The following is a 17,530-nucleotide window of genomic DNA, read 5'->3' as shown; positions in this document are numbered from 1 at the left end:
TTTTTCTCTCTTGTTCTTCCCTTTCCTCTAACATTATACTTTCACCCTGCGGCCTCTGAGCCCCCTCTTCAGAAGGCTCCTCACTCCCATGTACCATATAACTGACTTCCAAAGCTGGTGAAATTTAATGCCCCCATTTTTCACATAAAAGATTTGGTTTTTAAATGTTACTGTGATGCCAACCTACTAAAACGATGCTTTATTTTGGCTGTAAGGTAAATATGTCTTTTGGCCTTTGTAAAGCTGTTGCATGTGGGGTAATTTCCCTCTGATCATCTGGTGCTCTCGAATACCTGCTGTTGCTGCTTTGTGATTTCTCCGTAGCTTAAATATTAGAATAGAAATAAGGATCACATTTCAAATCATGCTTGAGTATGCAGAAGTTTGTGAGGCCACAAGAACTCATTAATTACAAAATTAAGAAAGTAATTAATCTTTCCAGATTTGCCATGCCAATATTGGCAGTAGCCATTAAGATAAACACCTGGTCACGACTCCAGTTGGAACTGTCTTTCTGGGGATCTGAGGCCTGCACAGAAAGCTGTGCTGTGAATCTTGACCGTCCCTGTTTCTCCTGTAATATGTGATGTGCCAAATTGAGAGTCACTTCAGAATATTAATCAATAGCATTGCTTTTGAGCTTTATAATTCACGACAGTTCACTCCGATGAAATCCCTTTTTGAATATCCTTCTTCCTATGATGTAGCCATCTTAATTTTGAGTGGAAAATATTATTAAAATATTAAGAGTAACTTCAAAGTTTGTGGGCCTCTTCCATAATGGTACATGTTGACTGACTAATCTGGAAAAGGTTAATGATAATTACTGTAAGATTCTTTTTTTTTTTTTTAACCTGAAATTTTTATTGGATTATTAAACTTATTTGGAGTCCTCTCCGTTTCTTTTCTCTGTAGGTTTACCCAAGAGAATGGTTCTGTTACCCGTTATGAAATTCCCAACATATCCTGTTCCCCACTACTCATTCTTTTAGCAAATGACAGAAGCTAATTCCTATTGAACAATACAGTACATACAGAATGTTAGAGAAAAAGCCTTTTTATCCTGCTTTCTTTGAACACATACTTGATCAAAATTATTTGTAAAGAACATCTTTCCTACTTTTTGATTTTAACAAATGCAAATTTAGTTCTCTAAAACTTGAAAACAAACAAACAAAAAGAAACTAGTTCTGTGAAACGGTACCTCATTTCCAGAAAATAACTTATACCAGCCCTTCTGTTCTAGGGAAATAAGTCTAGCAGTTCAAAGTTTAAGTTTTAAGAGGAGTATCAGATTATGTAAAATTAAATTCGTGAAGGATGTATAGAGTCTCAAACACTGATCACAAATAAACTGCTTTGTTGTAACACAGAGTACTGCCTGGTTCCTGATGCAGTCACTGATGCTTAGCTGATTGATATGTATTTGCCCCAGGGCACTTTAATTCGGGCTGTAGTTATTTTTTTAATACAATAGAGACTTTTCATTTAAACTTTAACTTTGTAAATATTGAAGTGTGTAATTAAAGCCAATAAAATATGGGTTTGAATATTGTTTTAGCTTATTATTTTTGATATGTTTTGGTATCAAATTATAGAGAATTGAAAACTAATAATAACTTAGCCCTAGAAACCCATTCATTTGTAACCAAACTGATAAAACAAAGCAAAGGCGATTGTTAGTTTGAGCCAGTCTATTTACTTTTGTAAGCCCTTTGTACTCCTGCTGTACAAGGGCATCCCCATGATAAAGGTTTACTCTGTTATCTGAGCATTGCTTATTAAAGTGATGGCACTACCCAGAGATGGGGAAGGAGGAATGTGATTATTTTAGTTTCCGAATTTCCAAGTTTTAAAAAATAATAAATTAATTGATCAATCACCCTCTCTTGTTCTTGTGGCCTTCTTCACTCTGTAAGATACTGTGTTCACTCCCTGGCTTTTTTCATGCAGAGAGAAGATTAGCGATTTTTCTGGGATTCTTTGAAGGGTCTCTTATCCTCTTCAATTACATCAGAATCTAAAGCAGCAACAGGGTCCCCATAAAAACTTGCTCTTCGATTGTCCCAGTTCTTGTTGAGTGCTGCTGTGAAAAGTGACAGGTTTCAGCCATGGGTCAGCATTTATTTTTTAAGACACCTAATTAAGCTGGTGAAAAATGATCAGTCGGTAACATTGTGCTGTTCTGTAAAGGGTGCAGACCTAAGTCTTCCACTTGCATTCTCACCTTGTTTGGAAGCCTATGATGTTACTAAGAAGGTAATGGTTTCATTAAGGTACTCACCCCCATGAAGGCAACAGTGTGGTCCCATGTTGAGATTTACAAGTTGCTGTGTCTTAAAAATGTCCGTTTTTAGTATGAATTAGCTTTCCTCGTCTTTCTTCATTTCTGTTTTTTTGGAGCTGAACAGTACCCATCGCTGAGAATGGGCTTCACAAAATACGGCAAATTTATGTACCGGATTTCTTTGGGACCGCTAAATGAGAATGAAACAGATAGTTTAAAACAAATGTTAGTGTTACTTATCAGAAATAAAGTTTTTACACCATGCTTGTTACTTCTGCTCCTTGACCTTTTGTCTTTATTAGTGGTGGGTGATACTTTAATAAAACCTCATCACTTGCTGGAAGTAGCTGTGAACTTACCATTCTCATCCTGTGCATTAGTGGCTAGACGTACACAAGAGGGCCCATCTCAGCTGGGAGTTTTCATGTTTCATTGATTTGTTTTGCTGACCTATGGATGAAACAGAGCCATCACTGAGAAGAAAAAGCATGGCTGGTAGTGTCCATTTTTTATTAATTAAATATTTACAAACAGTCCTCTTTGTTTTTGGAATACTATTAATTGGCAGCTGCAGCTGTATTGTTATTTGAAATTGATTGTCAAATTTGCATTCCAAGTTGGAATCTCTTTGGAGATTTCTCTTTAGAAAATTCTTTTGAAGTAGCTGACTCAGCTTCATAACTCAACCCCTCTATAATGGTGAAAATGGAGCTGTGCTGTTTTCCAACATGATGGCAGTCATTTCAAATGGTTTCTACCAAGTCTTTTTTTTTTTTTTTTTTTTGTTGTTGTTTGTTGGAAGTTACTAACCATGTTGTAAACCTGCCCAGTTGCTGCAAACTTTTACATTTCTCTGCTTTACTTAAAATAATTGAGCTGTCAGTCCTTTGTTAGAAGTGGTAACCATGCAAGTTCAACTGTTTAAATCTTGTAATGAATTAAGTGTCCTCCCACTACCCCCACCCCCTTTACCCTTCCCACCCCTTCATTTTGTAATGAAAATTCCACTTACAGCTGAAAGAGCAGAGAAATATAAATGAAGCTTTTGGCTTCACCAAATTCTGTGAAATTAACATAAAGTTTTGCTTCTCTGCTCTTTTCTCCACTGTAGGTGGTTTTTTCATTGACAGCCCCTATTGCCAGCCTCTGAGCGTCGCACCATTTATTATTCACTTGGGCCCTCAAGATTTCTTCTCTGACTTCTAGAACCATCAGGTTGTCTGGCTTGAAATGGCAATTTCTATGTCTTAGTCTTAAGAGCAATGTGACCCCCTGAGGCTTTCCAGCTTTCAGACACAGCACTCTGACACCTCCTTTTGGAAAGCAGTGAATGAGCATTTTAAAGAAGAGCAATACTTTATTCAGAGCCATGGTGTCTGTTTGAAAACTTTTCCTTTGGAAACCTAGCAATATCTGGATATACTTAGCCCCTCCTAGCCTAGTCTCTTGTCGGGGAGTCTACAGACCAATGTAGAACTTAGAATTAGTGTATGAGCTGTGCTATCTTCTGACAGTTTTTAAACTTTTTTAGCACATAAACTGAATAGTTGCATTCCTGACTGCGTCAGTTAGCGCTATTATAATTCCTCAGAGATAGGGGTCCTCCTTGAAGCCATATTCTTTGCATGGGGGCTGGCACCCAGCCAGGGAGGTGGCCTGCAGCCGTGTTTCTTGAGGCTGTGGGAGCACCCCATCTCTTGTGCAAGGTAATTGGTCCAATAGATTTCCGACATACCTCATGCTGACTAGATGCGGTGCATGGTGCGGGGAAGCCAGGGCTCCTGGAGTCGTTTGTAGTCTCTCTCAAATTGTTAACCTGGGGAACAAACCACTGATAGATTTTGCTGGTGTTAGCTTTTTCTTCTTTTTTAAAATTTGGGTGAATGTTTGAAAATCATGAATCAGTCATTCACCATTATTAATTGAAGAGCTGGGAATACCTCGTTAATGTATTTTTTAAACTGGTGTTGGATCCTCTGTGTATTTCAGGTTAATACTTTTAAGCAGTTTTCAGCACGTTTATCTCACTTTATTCTCGTTCTCCTTGGACCTTCGTAGCCATATCACTTGTATAAAATAGGCTGAGATATAGTGACTGTAAGCTGTGGTCTCAGTATGCAAAGGTAAGCTCTTTTATTTTCTGATTAAAGAGAAAATTAAAAATCGATGAACACAGCATGCATATATGACAATCATATATGATGTATTTGATCTCTTAGGTCTTATATCATCACATTACTTTAAAATTTTTTATGATCTAAGTGTGAAATAGTTATTTTCAGCATTTTGTTTTTAATACCCTTATAATTACTTTCTATTTGAGAGACATTTCACTTTTGAGTTAAGTGTGTGTATGTGTATAGAAACTTATAACGTATATGCGAATTACACACACCTGTTTAAATAAAAGAATTCGGTGGTGGGAAGTGTTCACCTAAGAAGATTTTTACGTCAGGGCACTCTTTTGGCCAAAGTGCTGGAATTTCATAAGCAGCAAGGTTGGTAACAGTGCCGGTAGGACCCATTTATATGTAGCTGTTACATAAGCTGAGGCTCAAAGTGCCAATTTCTCAGGGAGAGAGACTTCTCTGAGAAATGAATATCTCTGATCTGTGTTGTATGCCCTAATACAACAGCAGCAAGAAGCCATAAAAAAAAAAAAAGCAATAGAAAATGAAAAAAACCAAAATATTAAGGTAACTATGGAAAAATATATAATTGACTGAGTTAAGCTAAGTATTTGCAGAACCAATTATGGCAAGACTCAGAATGGTAAATACCTGGTGTGCAGAGACCAAATAGATGTAAGGCAATTCATCTGTCTTTTCCAGGTTAGGTAGATGATTTATTTCCCACCTGATTGAACCGTCATGGAGTTCATTTAAAAGATATGAGGGTTAGGCCAAATATTTTTAAAAGGATTTGCTTCTTCATTATGTGTATTCATTCCATAAATGCATTTCATATGTGTTAGATGTTTTGTGCTAAGGTTGTACTTGATATATATATATAGATAGATAGATAGATAGATTAAAATGAAGTTTATGTTTTATATTTGTCTCTAAGTAGTAGTTTTCTTTTTATTGCTAACTTTGAAGGTTGCTGGAACAACTTTTTTCCCATACAGAATCTGTATGTACATTGAATGTGGCTTCGGCATCTATAAAAGGTTGAGTGGAAAAAAAAAAAAAAAAAAAAAAGGTTGAGTGAGGTCTAGTTGACTAGTACCAAGTACATTCCAGTCCTGATCAAACAGCCAAGTGCCCCTTACGGGACAGGTTCTTCTCTGGGTACTAGTGAAACAGGCTCCACCCAGTGGAAACCTTTTAAGTCAGAGAGTCTCCTTGTTGGTGGAATTGGGCCTATTGTAAATATCCTAGGTTGGGAGCCAAATAATGCATTAGCAGTGTCAGAAGATAATTTACTTAGTTAATAGTTTATTTATAAATTATTTAATAATGTGGGCCCTCTGACATCACTGAAAATGGGCATCATTTGGAAATTCACTAATTTTAAATTTCCCTGGCAGTTTTGAGAGCCTGAAACCAACTCTGGTTTATGTTCATGGACCTCTGTCCACGTAAGTGCAGTGAATGAAATGGATAACAAAGAGCCCAGTCCTTTAAAACCAGTTTTTATAGTGTAGCAAAGAACAAAAGTGGTTCATTTAAACACTGACCACATTTTTTGATGACAAATGAGGGAAATTTTACTCTTATAATCAATCATTCATTATCATTTCCCTGTTTCTTGGGTTTCATTAATAACTGCAGTGGAGGTAAATCTTCAGTAGTGAGTGAGAGGAGTGAACTAAGGAGATCTGCCCCCTTCCCCCCAACCCCAACAGTTAGATTTCTAGCAAGCTAGAGCCCTAAAAATCAGGGACATTGAGAGCAGTTAAAGCTGAAAAGAACCTGCTCTGTGAGTGGTCTTCCTGCAACTCCCATTCAGCGTATGCCAGTGCCTCCCTGGTGGTGCTGGGATGGGGGTGGTCCCTCTGAAGTCACCCAGAACAAGAAAGGTTCTGTTCTATTCAGACTTGTACTCTGAAACCATCTGAGGCCATGCCATCCATTGACCAGAGATTTCTCAGTGTTACTAGGAGGCCGGGAAGGGAGATGGGTAGTAAATGAATAACCTGCAGAGCCAGGAAGCTGTCTACCACTGAGGTGAGTTCAATATTGACGTGTTTCTCTCTAGCAGTTACTTACAGAGCACAGAGCTAGTACTTTTTATGTAAGTTCCTTCCTTTCCTAATAGCATCTTCCAGAAAGTCTGTTTTAAGTCAAGAATTGAAGTTGACTTAGTTGTAAGAATAGATATCCTTTCCCACATTATCATTTTAGGTAAGAGCTAACAGCTTCCATTGATGCTTGAAGCAGTGATCTTTGGAGATTTTTTTAAAATAGCAGCATAATGCAAATTAGGTTATGTAAGCTTTATAGCACAGCTAGAAATAGGGATTAGAAACCAAGTGGGACTCTGGGCCAGAGTATATTTCTCTCCCTCCAGCAAATTCCTTTGGGGCCTGGGAATTAGATTCTGAGTTAATACACAGAGTGCTTTGAATAGTACCTGGTACAGAGTAAGTGCTCAGTAAATGCTGACCGCTCTTACCATGGTTGGCTGAGGTGACAAAATACGTGCGGGAGGCTGGGCTGGGCTGGCAGGTAGTGGAGAAGCAGGTGCATGGCCTGCTCAGGGGGAGCGGCGTGGGTTCTTTAGTGTTGACAGGTTTGGGATATTCCAGGCTTTGGGAGAGGACTCCTAGCATCTTGGGGTCAGACAGGAGATACAAAGCAAACACTGGGTGAGACCTGGTGTGGGAGGCTGCTGCAGATCTGTGCTGGATGAAGATGCTCATGCTTCTGTGTGGTAGTTCATCATCGGGCAGTCTGTTGCCAGGGGTTCATAATACTTGCTTTGGGATTTAGGTGTGCTTGGAACTTCAAAGGGGCTGAGCTTATCAACCTGCTGATTCTAAGTTTCCTGCCAGTGCATTAGTAAGAAAAGAGTGTGTGTTTGATTACAGCTAGCCCCAGAATCTGACATTGAGCTCACCATTTATTTGGCAGGTAGAAAGCAAGTTACTGTAAACCACAGAAAAGAAAGAGGAGACCGGGTGGCATGCTTAGAAGGCTGTTGACTCGGATGCTTCTCTCTTCCAGTTTGCTGCAACACCTTGGGAAAAAAAAATCTGTACTTAACACCACTCGAGGCCTCCCTCTTGCCTGTTAATCTTAGAAAAAAACATACCTGTCTATCCATCCCTCTCTCTCTGTCCATCTACCCATTTATCTATCTGGACACAGTTGGGAAGTTGCTTTTCAGCAGAAAGAAGAATGAGTAGATGGTTGGTCTGAATAAAGGGTGAGCATCTTCCGGTCTGTCTCTGGCTCGCATGTGTCTACGTGGACCTCCGGAACCTCTGGAAAAAAGCGTGCAGCGGCATCCCTCTCTGCTGGTAGAGGTGAGCTGAGTGGGGGATACAGATCGAGTCCTGTGATGCTCTAAGGTCATAAAAACTGTGTAGACAGGATCAGTGTTAGTTTTAAAGGCAAATAAGGTAGATTTGCATTATAGTCAAGAGGCTTTTCTTCAATACAGGAGATATTTGTGTGAGTGATATCCTGGCAGAAGTGACCCCATTCCTCAGCTGTAGCCGTCTGGGTGGAATCCTTGCCTCAGTAACGAACACTGAGGGAAGGCCTCGGGGGTTCTTTTGTTTGTTTTGCCTTGATCAGTCAGTTGTTAACACCTTAACTACTTGGTCCTTCTAAGGAGGGTCTTAGGGTCTTTCTTGGCAGAACTCTGCTATTTCTGCAAACAAACTATGCTGTCTCTGCTGGTGGGTAGTGTGGAGATTGCCACCATCTGCCCAGGCAGTTTAAGAGTCAGATTAGCATATCCTAGCTGGAGATGTGGTCCTGAGTCATCTTTTTGCTGCTTATGGCCCCCAGGAGGTAACGGGATTAGCCTGCTGCAGTGAGGGCATTCTCTTTGCGCTACCTAGGAGCCTAGCCTCTCTCTGCTTTGTTTCAGTTTCTACCTTGATCCTTTTGTGTGGTTTGGAAGAACATTCTCTGCATTCACATGTCAGCTGAATGTCCCAGGTAGTTAACAGTGGCCCTCAGTTTAGGTCATTTTGGGCTGTGGGCAGCAGTGGATGGAAGAAAGGAGAGCGGGAAGAAAGATGCTAAAATTGGTACCTTGTGTGTGCCAGGCACTTGGACATTTTTCTTATTTCTCAGCCTTCTTGAAGGTGGTATTCTTCTTATTTTACAGATGAAAAAACTGAGTCTCAGAGTTAAGTGCTAGAGTCAGGAATGAAATCCAGCTCTGTTCAGTGCCAGAACCTTTTTCTGCTGTACCATGAATGCTATGGATTAAAAGTCTGGAAAGAAGGTGAGGAAGCACATTGGGGGACAGGAAGGTGGTGTGTGGGCAGTGAGGCAAGGCCGAATGGAGCTTAAAAAGGGCCTGAACACAAGCCAGGGGCCTCACTGTCACAGGATCTTTGGAGCTCACCGACTCAAGCCAATCCCAGGCTCCTGTGCTAGAATCTAGGCTTTGACTTGAGGTCATTTTAGACCAGATATCCTGGCCTAAAATAGGGCTGTTTTCTTTTAGAGCAGTTGGAAAAGATTAACAAACTGGAAAGATAGACTGGAGGGCTGAGGTGTGGCTGTATAAACAGAGGAAGCTTTTGTATTTGAAGCTTGTTTTTCTGTTTGAATATCAATGAGAAATTGAGGTGTGCGTTTTCATTTAGCTAATGCTTTCTGAGTACACGCTATCTGGCCTGAGATTGGTGATGGGGATGTCGTAAAAGATTTGAGCCAGACTCTGAAGGAGAGCTGGTGAGGCTGGGCTCATTGGGTCAAAGGAAGAGGGGTGGTCCAGGTTTGGGGTGTGAGTGCAGAGAGGTGGCCCTGGGCAAGTGTTGAGCAGAGACGGGGGTGAGGGGCAGATTGCAGTGGCCTGTTCTGCTTGCCAGGAGTGTCCCCTGGACTCGGCTTCACGGAAGGCTGTGTGTGGTCCCCTCACCAGCTCCTCGGCAGATTAGTGCTGGCTGGGTCTCTGCTTACGGTTAGGTGGGCGTGGAGGTGGATGCAGAATCCTCTTCAGGGAAAGATATTCTTCCCTAACCCCAAGTCACCACCAGCCTTGGCAGTTGCCGTTTTTCTGAGCCCCCTGCCATAATCCTGGAGCGGAACAGGAAGAAGGAACCTCTTGTAAAGCCAGGTTGTAAGAGTTCTTGAGCCGCGGCTTGCGGAGGGAATGGCACCTGCGTGTGTAGCGTGCCAGCAGAGCTCTCTCCGGGCCGTGACTGTGTTCCCTGCCCTGATGGTCCCACTCAGAGAAGCTGCAGCGCAGGGGTGGTTGTTCCCACTGCACAGACAAGAAAAGTGAAGCTAAGAGGCCTCTGCAAATCACCAGCTTATTTGTGGTAAAGCACTGTGGCTCCTAATAAGTGAGTTTTTAATCACACAGAAGAAATGGCATTTCTCCTGTTTTTAGAGTTAACAGAAGCCCTTTCTTAGGGATGAGATTTGAGCTCCACCACAACTGTGGGATCTAGAAATTTTCTCCTTTTACAGATGAGGAAATAGAGGCTTAGACAAGATGACTTGCCCAAAATTACACAGCTAGTAAGTGGCCGAGCCCACCCATTCTGCTGGCGCTGTGCTCACCACTGGTGGTTGGTGTCGAGAGTCTAGGCTGCTGCCCATCCTGTTTTCTAAAACCGTTTGGCAAGTTTCCTCTCCTCGTTATGAGGCGTTCATTCTACTTACCTTTCTTCCAGACTTCTGGGATGTGTCCGGTGTGGTTTGAGACAAAACACGCGGAAAACCACCTCTCTCTCCCTGACCCCCCTCTTCTCCCCCTCCCACCGTGGGAAAAAAGAAACCAGCCTTCGGGCTCATTCTTCTCCGGCTAACCTGGCTCCTGGGCAAGGTTACTGACTAGCCAGCCTTGGGCCAGGTGGCCTGTTTGTTGTTGTTTTCTTTGCCAGCTGCACAGTTGGGTCTGTTTCCACAGACCATCTTTTTGTGCTGTAACTGAACCCTGTAATAAAGTGCAAACCAGTAATTGCCATCGGAGAGATCCCCAGGCGTTGTATGGAGGGAAGGGATGTGCTGTTGGGAGTGTGCTTTTCCACTGAGCTTCATCCACGTTTTGGTTGTCAGCTGTCATGTTTCTGGCTAGGCCTTCCTTGTGTGCTCCAACCAAAGGGGTCGCCCTCACAGTCGCCTTCCCAGAGCGCTGGTGCCAGGGTCTCACTGGGCCCTTCCATGACGTAGACAGTCTCAGAAGATGCTCAGCTCTCTGACGTCCTTCAGGCCCTTGGAGGCTGCGTTATGGGAGGTATGGTGGCCATCATCCTGGAGGGGATCACTCCTTCCACATCATCTGGAAGGTGGCACCTGAGGAACTCAGGAAAGCTGAAAGCACCTCAAGATGGGATAGGTTGAGGCTGCTGAAGGACAGACCTGGAGAGATCATGGACCTTTCCATCAGCTGTTTTAAAGAGTTGTATTTACTTGTCATATGTAGTTCCAGAAGGGGAAAGATAGTTACAGTAAAGCCAGTTGGGCAGTTTGAGCTAAAGTGTGCCTCTCATGAGGTGTGGTGAGAAGTGGGCCCCATGTTACCAGGAGTGCTTAGGCAGGAAGCCCGCTGTTTGGATACTGCAGAGGAAGGTCTTCCATGGGGTGTCATTTTGCACAGAATGCTGATGTGGCTGGTGACACTGTCAAGACCAATTCTTCCCTCTTGGGCACATGGATTTATTGGAAACATTCACTGTCACCTCCTACTACTAACCAGGCTGTGCTGGGGGAGAAGGAGCACTTGAGGAAAACGTCAGGATTTTCAGCTTAGAAGGTGAAACCCCTGACCAAGAAGGAGCACAGGAAGGGGAAGGGGACTGCTTGGGGCCTTGAACAGAACGAGAGCCATCTTCTGTGCTTGGGAGAAGGGCTCCCACTCAGTCCAGGAGCGGAGCCAGGCCTGTGAAGAGACTTAAGAGCTGCGTGACTTAGAGAGTGAGAGGGGCTCCAGTAGATGTGGCCATGGCTTCCGCAGAGCCTGGCATCCAGCTGGCTAGGAGGTCTCAAGGAGGGGCGCCTGGTGTGCACAGAAGGGCATGGCTTCTCAGGACAGCGTGGAGGTGCTTGTTAATGGGAACCTGGGAACTGGGATGGTTAGGAGGGTGAAGTAGCAGACGGCATGTGCAGTTGGGGGCCACTTCGTGAAAGGCCTTGGGTGCCATGCCCTGCAGTACTTACCATCTTCCAGAATGGTGAGAGAATTCTGGAGGATCCGTTTGGACAGGTGGATGGGGAAGGACCAAAGGCAGGAGTCAGAGGCTGTTGCAGACGCCCGGCTGAAGGATGAAGGAGGCTGGCTGAGGGCGTCAGAGGCAGGAATGGCATCTCTTCATAGTCCAGGCTCCTTGCCTGGGCCCAGCAGGAGGTTATGGGGCCAGGGAACCACAGGAACCCCACGTGCAGCCAGGGAACTGGGGGCCACTGTTGAGTAGGTGCCTGGGACCAAGACAGGAAAGGCGGGTGGTGGCGGGGAGAGGCATTGCAGTGTAGCAAGGGCCATCTCCACTGGCCAGGAAGCGGGGATTTGGTGGGCCTGACTTCTCGTGGGTGCGGGGGCTCTGAGTTCCCTTCTTGTGCTCTCTGGGAAGCGTCTCCTTTGGCAAAGGACAGAGAGGTTTATGGGCTGGTCAGTCAGAATCTTACCCTTTCCCTGAGTTTCTGCTCTGCTGAGTTTGCCAGTCAAAGGGAGTGGCAGGTACTGGATGTTCGTTGGTACAGAGGCTTCTGCTTTTAAAAAAGTAATGTTTTGGCTTCTTTACCTGGGCAAGGGTTGGAGTTCATTGGATTCAACATTTGTAGAACAGGGTCTTTAGCCGGGGGAAGGTACACACTTGCTCTACAGAGTACTTTAGGGAAGGGAAAAAGGCGAAATTGTAAGATTACTAGAGAATTTGCTTTGGGCCTCAGTTTTGTGTCTGTCCTGCCATCTCTGGCTCGTTCTGCACAGGTGGGCAGGGAGACCTGAAGAGGAGTCGGGGTGGGTTTCTGCACTTCTGTGTTTCTATACCTCTGCTGGGGACAGGGGCTAAAAAGGCAGTGGTGGTTTTGAGCCTTTAGGTCAGAGCTCTGAAAGGTTAGGGTTCACTGAGACACTGATTGCATTGACCTTTGGGGTGACCAGGTGTCTCTAACTACGAGTGGCCTTGTTTGTTTAGCCCAGTGGGCCACAGAAGAATCACCTTTTTGCGTGTCACAGTGTGGAAATCGATGGGAACGCTGCCTTAGGCCTGGTGTCGACAAACTTTCTGGAAAGGTCCAGGGAGTAACTCTTTCAGGCTTGTGGCCCATTCGCTCTGTCACAGCTACTCAGCCCTGCCGTTCCAGCAGCACCCGCGCAGCCAGAGGCAGAGTGTAGACAGACAGGCGTGGCTGCAGGCCACACTTCACCCAATCCCTGCCTTGGACTGTGGCGGTTACTCACCCTCTGGCTTAATCATGACTGGAAGCTTTCTCCCGTCTGCTGCCTGGACCCATCTATCTTCCCATGAAGGCTTCCTGCGCATCTGTTAGGTGTGCAGCTCTTGCGCAGAAGGACCTCAGATTTTGAGTGAGAGGTGGGCCCTTTCGGGGGAGCGGGTGCTGCAGAGCGAAATACAGAACGGGGCTCGGGGAGAGAAGGCCGAGGGTGAACCCGGAGAGTCTGAGGAAGGAGGGAGGCAGCTCCAGAGAGGAGGACGCTGGGGGCCAGCCTGTGAATAAAGGGCGCTGGGGAGCCAATGGGAGGCTGTGCTCAGGAAGGTGAAGTGATCACAGATGCACTTTGGAAAGATCCTCTGGTTGGGGAAGACCACGTTTGTGGTTACAAATAGTATCTTTCAGTTTAGTTGGACTCTTCCGCCCAGAGTCTGGTTACTGTTGGTACCCGAGTGGGAAGGAGAGACTCCCGAGTTGGGTAGCTTTTCTGGCCGCCGGCTGTAGGGGGCCAGTGAGTGGCACAGTTTTTGACACAGCAGAGCTTGACACGGTCTGCCGCCTTCGGGCTTCTTCTCTGTCACTATCCAGAGATAGCTTAAACGGCAAGACAAATGAAACGCTCTGTCTCATGTCTAATTTTGGATTGGGGCCTTGGTGTATGAGGGTGAACAAATGCTAGGGATGGGCTTCCCCTCGCTTCAGAACGGAGCTACCCTGGCACGAAAGCCTCATGGAGCTGGTGCCTGTAAACCGAGGCAAGATGCACAGGCCGGGGCAGGTGCTGCTCAGGGGCATCCCAGACGCTCTAGGCCAGGACTGATGTCGGGCTGGGAGACTGCAGATCGGACACGGCGCCTGCCCCAAGGTGCTCCACGTAGTTGGGGCAAGGAGAAAACTCTTACATAGTGCTTCCTACTCTCCACAGTGTTTTCCCTCAGAGATGTGTCTAGGCAGGTGAAGGGAACTGCTGTTGACTGAGCACCGTGAGGTCAGGTTCCAGGGGCGCGACCTGCCAGCGTCCTCCCTTGACGTGGACAGAAGTCTGGAGGGGTGCTGGCCTCACGAGCCCACGGAGAGGCCTGCGCAGATGCTGGTTCCCTGAAACCCGCACGGGCCTGTAGGAGTGGGTGAGGATCACGCGCGGCTCAGCAGAGGGAAGGCGCTGGCCCGAGGCCCCGCAGCGGGGACCTGGCGGTGCTGGCTCCAGTGGGGCCCTCCCAGCACGGCTCCGGCAGCGCCGCACCGTGGACCGGTTTTGTGTGGCTGTGGATCCTCTGGGGACTGAGCCAGCAGGTGAGGGGTTTGGTGCTGCCCTGAGCCGCTGAGCAGACGTGGGCAGGGCCTCAGGCAGGTGGGTGGTGGGCTGCCTGAGGGCACTGCTGCTGCCTGCTCTGAGTGAGGGCACAGCTTGTCATCGTCCAGGTCAGGTGAGGGTTGTGGAAGGAAGAGTCGCGGAGAAGCCATGGCTCCAGGGCACGCGGGCTGCTGCCGCGGGGCTCCTCAGGCTCCAGGGGGCGGTGCTCTCAGCATGGCAGCGGGTGCATAACTTCCCATCTCTTAAGGAGCACGGCCTGGGTCTTCCAGAGGTGTTTCTGGGGTCCTGGAACGGCAAGGATAGAAGCAAGCCTGGCCCAGCCAGATGTGCCTCCAGCTGTGGTCTTTCATCGGGCAGCTCAGCCTGCGCTGCGGCTCTGGCCTCACGGGGAGGCTTGTGTCTGGGGCACCCTAGACCCTCGTGGAGCTCGAGCCTGGCCCCTGCCCCATCCTGGCCCACAGCCATAAGCTAGATGCCATCTGTCTCATTTTCCTGCTTGGGGAAATAGATGATGGTCTAAAAGTTCTTTTTTTGATTCTCACCTAAATATTTCTGCTGTTCTGGGAAGACTTTTTAAAATTTTTGTTCATGAAGATGAGGAATCATGGATAAGGATAGGAGTTTAGATAGCTAAGAAGACTGTCTTCTCCACTTGTAGCTCATAATCAAGAAAGCTGCACCTTCAGTGTCCAGCCTCTTGCCCCACCCCCTTCCGGCCGGCGTGAGCTCCTCTCCTCACAGACACCCTCGGGCTTAAGTTGTGGTTAAGCTTACGCTCCTTTCCTTTCCTTCCTTGACGTGTTCCTGTCGCTCTGTGGGCCTCCTCGACTCTTCCCCTCACTGGCTCCCTCGGCTGCGGTCCTGACACCCAGCTTGTGATGATGGCCCACGTGAGGCATGGTGTGGAGTTTAGTCAGGTTCCTGAAATACCTCTTCTCTCACCTGCCAGGCCGGCAGTGCTGGCGTTTGATGCGTCCCTTTCCCTGCCCAAGGCGGTGTCTCCTGCTCAGGCCAGCCCTGTGCGGTCATGTGGGGTTCACACTGCACCCCTACTTTGCAGAGGGGACACTGAGTACCGCTTGTCCCCTCGTTCACTTACTGTGGTGGCTTCTCAGACAACAGGCATCCTCAAGGTTCCTGACCAGGGGCCTTACTTTCCGCATCTCCCGGGAATCAAGGGCAGCTCTGCGTGTCTTGTGAGCTGTCGCCAACCTCCACACGGACTTCCTTTCCCAGGGGCTTGAGGCGGCAAAGGGAATGCTTGGTCAAGGTGGGACTCCTCCTCTGCCTCTGTCCCTCTTGATGTCTTCTAATGAGTCATGAGCCACCTGCCTTGGGCAGACTTCATTTACTTCAGCTCTTAGCAGTGTTGATCCTCTTTTCCCCAGAGTATCATCTGTCAACTCAGGCCTCTGACTAGGGACCATCTGGCCTGTTGTGCTGAACCTCTGGTCTAAGTGGCTGGCTGGGGCCCAGTCACACCTTCAGGAAAAGGCAGGTCTCCCACGGGAGCCCTAATTGGGGCCAGGGCACTTCCAGGGACAGTGAGGCAGGAGGGCCAGGGAAGGGTCTGGCCTGGGGCCTGGCTCTGCCTGTTAAGCCCCACAGCGCGGGCACCCGGGTCTCCCTGCCGTGTAGGATTCCCGGAGAGCGGCCTCTGAGACTCGCCTCTCACCCATTCCGAGCAGAACTCACTGTCTGGGGAAGAGACAGGAGGCAGCCAGTCTAGACCTGAAGCCCTGAGCTGTTCAAGAAGGGGCTTCCCTCACAAAGGAGGAAGGGGTCCTGCTCAGTCGTAGCCCTTCCTTGGCCCCAAGATGGGGGGTTCAGGAGGCAAGGGGAAGGCTGCGTGTAGTTGTGGGTAGAAAACCTTTCCCGGTTTACTGCACAGTTACACACATGACATCGGACTCCTGGCTATATACAGTTTGCTCTCTCTCTGGTCTGGTGATGGCCAAGGTAGTTTTTAAGAAATTTATTTAAAATACCTATCTGTATCTGTTTACTGTGTTTTTTCTGAATACACAAGTGTACATAGTATAATTACAGTGCAGAGTCCCTGGCAATAACTTCATGTTGCGTATTATGTTAAAAAAAAACATTGGAGAATGCGACCACCCTGGACTGTTCTCCCTCTCTGGGGCAGTGATTACACGTAGGACTCTGAACTTTGAACCTGCGGCGTGGTTGAAGCAGCAGCCTGCACGTGTGGACTGTCACCAGTGCCTCGCCCAGAGACGCCTGGCCTTCACCCAAAGGGACTCTGCACCCCGACTCCCACAGGCGGCACCCACGCTGCGGCTCCTGCGCACTGTGTTGTTGGACTCTGCCGTAGACTGACCCTCTTGTCTGGCTGCTGCAGCTTGTCTGTAATGCCCTGACATGTTGCATTTTCCCCATTCAGATGAATAAAAATAAAAGCTTCTGTCTTCAACAGCAATGGGCTGCACTGTTCTGTGCAGGACGGGACTGACTCTGGCTTTGACTGATGAAAGGGTCAAGTGCAGAACCACTTTCCTGGCCCTGACTCTCCAGCTCAGCACATGTGGAAGGATCTTCCCTTCATGCAGAGGGCTAGGCCTCATTCCTATTCCTGTTTACGGTCCTTGAACACTGCCTCTCTGCTAATGGTGCCAAATGTTTACTCAACCTGAACCTCTGACCCGGGCCCCTGGTGCAGTGAGTGGTGCGAGTGCCCCCGCCTCAGCTCAGCGTTCACCGGGTGCCCCTCACACACCTGCCTCCCTCTTAATCCTGACCCCTGTCCCCAGAGCTGGCAGATGATATTACACATCGGGACACTAAGGCTCAAAGATAAAGGGACTTGCCCGAGGGAGTAGGACTTCTAAATGGCAGCAGCGATTTGAAAACAAAGCCAAAGCTCTTCCTACTGCTCGCTCTGTGAGGTTCCTGCAATCGACCTACCCCAGTAACTCCAAGACTACACTACAGTAAGGTCTCCGCCCACCCCAGGAAGAAGGACAAAGGCGGCCCAGGCAGGGGGTCTTAGAGGGAGCCAGGCCGGGCCTGTCGCTGCCTTCCAGGTAACTGGACGAAGGCACTGGGTGTGTTGTAACTCGGGCCGCCTTCGCCCTGCACGCTGTCCACTGGGCTTTACAACCACAGCGCACTGATGGAAAGACGAGCTGGCCAGGCTGGCCCGCTGCTGCTTCCTCCCAGGGGCCCCACTCCCACCCTCTGGCCCGTGACGGGCACAGGGAACAGCCAGATGAGTTGAAAATGGGGTGTGGAGGCAGGAGCGTTGTCTTCCTTGCTTTGGGGCCCTGGAAGAGAAGGTGGAGGCGGTGGTACCTGGTACAAAGCATTGAATCCCAGATCTCGTCATCACGGGCCTTTCACCTTCACTTTCAAATCTGGGGGTAACGTCACTTAACTCAC

At 47.4% G+C, this 17,530-nt stretch overlaps 1 protein-coding gene and 1 long non-coding RNA gene across 8 annotated transcripts in view; one reads left to right on the top strand and one right to left on the bottom strand.

Moving 5' to 3' along the window:
- Positions 1–16,571, top strand: part of LOC118896555 (spermatid perinuclear RNA binding protein) — a 192,869-nt gene extending 176,298 nt beyond the window's left edge. For 5 of the 7 annotated variants that reach the window (XM_036854472.1, XM_036854471.1, XM_036854474.1 and 2 more), the window contains exon 18: positions 916–1,882. In XM_036854472.1, coding sequence (XP_036710367.1) covers positions 916–992 — 77 coding nt within the window. In that variant the 3' untranslated portion in view covers positions 993–1,882. Of the gene's footprint in view, positions 1–915; positions 1,883–4,276; positions 4,411–7,362 lie in introns of those variants that run through there. The other 2 variants (XR_005020205.1, XR_005020204.1) reach the window with 2 other exon arrangements.
- On the bottom strand, positions 1,967–4,104 carry LOC118896556. The gene is made up of 3 exons (XR_005020206.1): positions 4,023–4,104; positions 2,647–2,737; positions 1,967–2,477 (listed from the first exon to the last, which is right to left on the bottom strand). It is a non-coding gene; the product is annotated as an uncharacterized LOC118896556 (long non-coding RNA).
- Positions 16,572–17,530: the final 959 nt, after the last annotated feature.

The sequence above is a fragment of the Balaenoptera musculus genome, chromosome 6 (assembly GCF_009873245.2).
Source record: "Balaenoptera musculus isolate JJ_BM4_2016_0621 chromosome 6, mBalMus1.pri.v3, whole genome shotgun sequence".
NCBI lineage: Eukaryota > Metazoa > Chordata > Mammalia > Artiodactyla > Balaenopteridae > Balaenoptera > Balaenoptera musculus.
The sequence above is the reverse complement of the archived record's forward strand: the minus strand, read 5'-3'. Positions and strand labels throughout refer to the sequence as shown.